Source organism: Hipposideros armiger, unplaced genomic scaffold (genome assembly GCF_001890085.2).
Source record: "Hipposideros armiger isolate ML-2016 unplaced genomic scaffold, ASM189008v1 scaffold_42, whole genome shotgun sequence".
Classification (NCBI taxonomy): domain Eukaryota; kingdom Metazoa; phylum Chordata; class Mammalia; order Chiroptera; family Hipposideridae; genus Hipposideros; species Hipposideros armiger.
Window position 1 is genome coordinate 4,919,125 of NW_017731392.1, and position 6,000 is coordinate 4,925,124.

Sequence of the window (6,000 nt, forward strand, 5' to 3'; positions counted from 1 at the left end):
AGGGCCTGCAATCCTGGCTTCTGACCTTTCCACTATGCCCTAGGGGTTCCTCAAAAGGGAGCAAATGACACACAAGGGTATCGCCCTTACTGACTGGCCACATGGAAATTCCAATGGGATAAATGGGGCTGTAGCTAAGGTGCTCCCGCACTTCTGTGCAGTCAGGGGTCCCTTAGAAGCCTGATTCACTAGGCCCCATTCCTTCCAGCAGGCGGCTCCAAAGCGCCTGACAGTGCCTTCACCAAACAACCCCTAGGTTTTCTGTCCTGTGTAATCAAGAGGGGAGATGATCTTGGATGAAATGCCCTGAAGTCAGGCCAGCTGCCCTCTGTCATTCTGCCTCCAGGTGGCTGTGAAGCCAGAGAGCTGGCTTCTCTGAAATCTCTGCGCTTTTCCTGGTAAGAAATTTTGGTGTTTCACAATCCTGATTTCAGCATCAACCCACAGAAATACTCATTTTCATCATCCCTACCCCAAGAGAGCTAATCTGCCATGGACAGTCTGGTTGGTTTCCTGATGAGACCCAAGGAGAGCACCAGGTGGCAGCTGTGAAGAGCTGGAGATTCAATGAGTGGCATTTGGTTTTGATGTGGTGGAAAGAGGAAATGGGACAGTTCTTAGAGGTCATAAACAACATGTAGGGACCACGTTTTGGTAGCAATGCTTAAGATGCATTGGTGATTACAGCTGAAGAACAAAGATGATGTGAGAACTGTGAACCAGATTAACTTCAGTGCAAGCTGAAAGTGCATCTTTAAACCTCCCTGTTATGTGGAGTAAGTAGGATAACAAGCCCCAGCTTTGGCATCAAAACCAGGTTCAAATCTTATCTCCACCCTGACTAGCATGTGACCCTAGGCACAGTTACTCTGCCTTTCCAGGCCCTTTTCTTCACTTGTTAAAGGGAGATAACAATACAGTCAGCTTCAACGAATTGTGGTGAGAATGAAATGAGATCGTGCATTTGCCAATTGAATAAATTCAATAGATAGCAGTTATTAACATGAATACAGTGTTGCTCTTAATAAAAACTATTGGCATGGAAATGAAACAGTGCCTTTTATACATTTGTGACTTCAAAGTAAAGCTGAGAAAATACTCCCAGGCTGCGAGCACTTTTTAACTTCATTTATGTCAGTGATGCCCAAAACAGGTACTCGGGCTATTCTATTCATTCAACACTCTAAATCACCCCAAAACTTTGGGAAGCCCCCTCTACATGCCTCAGTGAGTCATTGCTGCATAGACTGTCAAATACAGAGCACAGAATTAGGTTTCTGGGGGTAGTGTCAAGATACTCCTGTCTGGAGGTGGAGAGCAAAACTCAGTTGTGTTTATTGCTTCTTTTGAGGTCACAGCCCCATATGAGAGGCCAAGCTATTTCCACCTCCTAGCTGTGAATCGTGAAAATGGAGGAAAACCCAAAAAGGGTAGAGTCAGGAAGGGCAGCTGCTGCCAAGAAAATGGAAGCAATACTGGGGTGACTCCAAAGCCTAGGCATGGGATGAGATTACACTCAAAGAAGGACCCAGAAGTCAATGATCAAGGAGAATCTGGGAGTCCAAAACCAGATGAGGAGATAAACTGAGCATATCTACCCTAAGACAGGCAGAGGCTCAGCAAGAAGCTGTTCGGCAGAAGGCGAGGCCTCACAGTGGGTCCCCTGAAACCTCAGTGCAGAGTTTTATAGCGGTCTCTGCTAAGGAAGGAAACAGTTCCAACACAGTTCACCTGGACATGATGGTGGGCGAGGCACCTGGGAGCATCCCGCCAAGGTGCCTTGGAAGTGGGTGGGGAGATGACTGGGGAAGAGGGATTAGCACCCAGCCGTCAGCAGATTCATTCTATAAATGTCTCTATAAATTCTTTGAAGGTGGACCTCAGTTCTTTACCTGCATTATTTCCTTTTATCCTCAAAAGAACCCTATGGGTATACTGTTATCTTCCTTCTACCTATTAGGAAACAGAGAGAGAGGACACGTGATTTGCCCAAAGTCATGTGGCTAACAAATGTTGGTACAGGACTTTGGACCCAGGTCCACATGACTCCAGGGCTCAGTTCTTAAGCCCACACTTACTGGCCCTGCCGGAAGAGAGGCACACGAGGACATGTTAGAGATGAAATTGGACCATGTTTTTGGTGAAAAGGCAGCCCTAGGACCAAAAAGTGCACTTCCAATCCTGGGGCCTCTGCAGCCTTGACCTTACCACATACTCATCGATGAACTGCCGCAGGTCCCTGAAGCCATGTTTCTCGGCGATGTTGTTGGGGTAGTGGCCGTGCTTGTTGGCGACACTGTATGCTTGTAGGGCTCCCGGGCAAGTGAGCAACAAGGCAGTGAGGTTCTTCAGTCCATACTTCGCAGCAAAATGCAACAAGGTGGGCAGCTCTTCATCCCTCTGATCTGAAAAATTGTCAAGGAAAACTTCATGGACCGATAAAAATGAAGGCAGAGTGGGCACCCGCGTTCTGGGAGATGAAGCTGGCAAGCCTAACATTGCATCCAGCACACACTTGATCATTACTTCTTGGTTGACTGACCTAACATCTGACAGCTTCCTTCAAGGAACCACTGAAGATTACGCACTCAGATGACAGAAGAAATGATACTCGTATGTTAATTGTTAGCAAGTCTAATAATTGATATCCTACCTTCTTTCTCTAAAAGAACCAGAGAATCCTGAGAAATAATAGATTTAGAACATGCTGATTTTTTAAAAAGCTCAAATAGCTGCCACAACAGGAATCATGTTTTGACCTTCTCTGCAAACTTCAGGGTACTTTAAAGCAATTGTTTTGTGCAGACTGGAAGAAAGAAGTCCATTTTCTTAGCTCTTATTCCCAATTTCATAAAGCATGTCAAGTAATCCTGACTATGTTAGTCTTTCCCTGAGCCTTAGTTTTGAAATAGAAAATATTTCCAGGCGATCTCAAAGGGACCTGGGAGGATTAATGTGATGGTATTCAGTAAGTTCCTTGTTTAGAACAGGTTTTAAATGTTTGTATTAATGCAAGTGAACCCCAGGATGTCCATTAACCTCTGATTTCATGGGAAACAAAGTGCTCCTGAGAGTCACTGGATCCCCATGACCCCTCCACCTACTAATATCTGAATACAACAAGTTAAACTCAACCAAGAAAACAGACATATTTGTTGTGGAGGTGACAGGGAGGGGCAAATCTTTTTTTGTTTTCATAAAAGTTGATTTCTAGACCCAACAGTGATTTTATATATATCTATATATCTATATATCTATATCTATATCTATCTATCTATCTATCTATCTATCTATCTATCTATCTATCTATCTATCATCTATCTATAATTTTGAATAAGACAAACCCAGCTTCCTATTCACCAGGATATGATCCGTGGAATGAGGGACCTGAAAATGGATCCCACATACTCCCTCCTAAGCCCCAAGTTTAAGAATAGCGAATATTAACACCTGCTAGAAGTAATACAAGAACATTCCACAGTAGGAAAATGGGGCAACAAGAGAATGCCCCCAGAAGAAGGACGTGAAAGTAGCATAACCTGATCCTATGGTTTTATTAGGCTACGGAAGGATGGAATGCAGGCAGAGGGTAATGAGACGTGGGTCCCCTTGTGAAGCACAGCCACAGCATGAAGGAAGAGTGGTGTCCACATAATAACAGGCGTCCTGTCCAGTGTCCAGGCACCATCCCCACGCAAGTGGTTCTCCCAGCTCCTGGCATGTCACACAAGACTGCTCCTCCCTCACCAAACAGATATTTGTTTCAAGAGCCTACAACGAGCTGCCCAGGCCCAGTCTCAGCCCTCACTGAGCTGACAGCCTAGCAAAGGAGACAGACACAGCCTAGCAGCACTAGGACAGTCGACACCCAACATGCTTGGGGAGCCTGCGGGACGTAGATGGAACCTACTGAAGGTTCAAGAAAGTCTTCCTGAGGAAGTACAACCAAGCTGCTGCAGGGAGGTAAAGGGAAATTAGCCAGGTGAATGGCAACCAAGAAGGGCAGGAAGAAGTGTATTCCCATGAGTTGAGGTGGCAAGAGGCAGGGCGGCATTTTCATTAGATGAAAGCAGTCCATACCTCCTATAGAGCAGGGCACAGAAGCCAAGGGAGAGAGTAGAGAGACACAAGAACAAAAATGCAGCAGGAGCCCTTGGGAAGAACTTGCAAAGAGGTGAAGGAGTTTGGGCTTTATCTGGAAGGCAAGTGGGAACCACAAAGGGTTTTTAGTAAGGTGAGGAATTCAGATTTACAATTTAGAAGACTCTCTGGTTTGCCAGTGAAGAATGAATCCTTCTTGGGCTGGCCGAGTGGCTCAGTTGGTTAAGAGCTCACGCAAGAGTGCGAGCTCTGAGCAACAGCGGTTCAATGCCTGGCCCGAGCTGAGTTGCTGCTGAGCTGCCAACAGGTGGCAGGATGGCTCAGCTAAGAAAAAAAAAAAAAAGAATAAATCTTTCTCAAAGGAAGGGCTGTGGAGCAAGAACCAGCAGAAAGCATCAGCAGGGGTTGACTACCTGCTGACCAGGCAAACTGGAACCAACTCACTGAGGTTTGACTGTTGACTTACTTGTCATCATATCTTCTTCTTCCAGCTGGTTGATTCCAAAGAGGTGCAGCCCACTTGCAGGGATGTTGTTCTTCAGGGACTCAGTTAGCAATTTGTCAAGGGTCTCTGTGTTGTAGGGCACAATTTTAAAGGCCTAAATACAAAAGTGAAGATGGTCAGATTTTAAATCCAGCTATCCCCCAAGCAGCAGATTTAAGGCTGATGAACTATGAGCAGAAAATTCCATGTCCAGAAAACTCAGGTTTCCTTTCCAACAGCCTTACCTGACACATGAACTCCACAGGATTGGCAGCATTGGACAATAAACTCCCAATTTCTTCCATGTCAGTGTAATAGCTGATAGCAGTTTCACATACCACCAAATCCCCGGAATATATCTTCAGAGAAACATTCCCAGATGAAAGATCTGAACAGAAAAAAAGATACTATAAAAGTGTCCGGGAAGAACAAGGGTCCAGGGAAAGTGTTGATGGATTCATCTTAATGGTGAAGAAATTAATTGGGGGCTGGAAGAAAGATCTTGGACATGAGCCTGGGATAAGGAAGGGAGGGAAAGGGTGGAAGTGGAAAATGAGCAGACTCGCACATGACAGGGCTCTGAGTCAGAGGAATTATCCTCATTGGATCTGAAATTTAATTTTTGAATGATTTTCATCTATTTTGTTCACTACTATAGGCCCAGTACCACAATAAACAGGAAGAAGAGTTTAATTTAAAGCACTTCATACAAAGGCCAGTGGTTGCCAGGAGGTGGGAGGGATCTGGGCAGGTGGAACTGCATACTTCCGCCCACTGGTCCAGTAGAACTGATTTTCTGCTCTGCTGTCATTACTATGATCCCTCCCTGCATGTTCTCTCTCTTCTGCACCACAGGAAGAGGTTTTGAGGGGGAAAGAAAAAATTAAAAATACACCAACCACAAATATTTGATTCACAAAAGAGGAAATGCGACAAGAACATGGAAAAATATTCACCCTCACTAGTAATAATAAAAAAAATTAAAACAATATGCTGCTTTTAAAAAACATTTCAAATTAGCAAAAAGTATTTAAAATGACAACACCTCATGTTGGTAATGGCATAGCAAATAAACTTGATAGCAGTAATATTTCAGAAAGCAATTAAGCACTATTTCCCAGGATCCATCAGAATGCCCGTTGTTTCAGGGATTCCATCTTAAAGAATGATCCTAAATACAAAAGGAAAAAAAACCCTGCTAGGCATAATGATGCTCAATATATTATAATTTAAAACAATAAGAAGAAAATAAGCAATCAGAAATTACATAAATAAGCAACAATGAGGAAACGAAAAATTGAAAGATGACACTTCTTTTCAGTTGGGTATTACGCAGCTTTAAAAATTATACTTATGGGCCGCCCGAGTGGCGCGTTGGTTAAGAGCTGGCTTGGGACGCCAGAGGGCCCCGGTTC

At 44.3% G+C, this 6,000-nt stretch overlaps 1 protein-coding gene across 1 annotated transcript in view; it reads right to left on the reverse strand.

Annotated features, from left to right (window-relative positions):
• The window catches only part of PIK3AP1 (phosphoinositide-3-kinase adaptor protein 1), a gene marked incomplete at its 5' end in the record, with an annotated part of 110,624 nt that overhangs the window by 29,658 nt on the left and 74,966 nt on the right, over positions 1–6,000 (reverse strand). Inside the window, 3 exons of the mRNA XM_019639005.1 lie at positions 2,209–2,405; positions 4,568–4,700; positions 4,831–4,973. Coding sequence (XP_019494550.1) covers positions 2,209–2,405; positions 4,568–4,700; positions 4,831–4,973 — 473 coding nt within the window. The remainder of the gene's footprint in view (positions 1–2,208; positions 2,406–4,567; positions 4,701–4,830; positions 4,974–6,000) is intronic.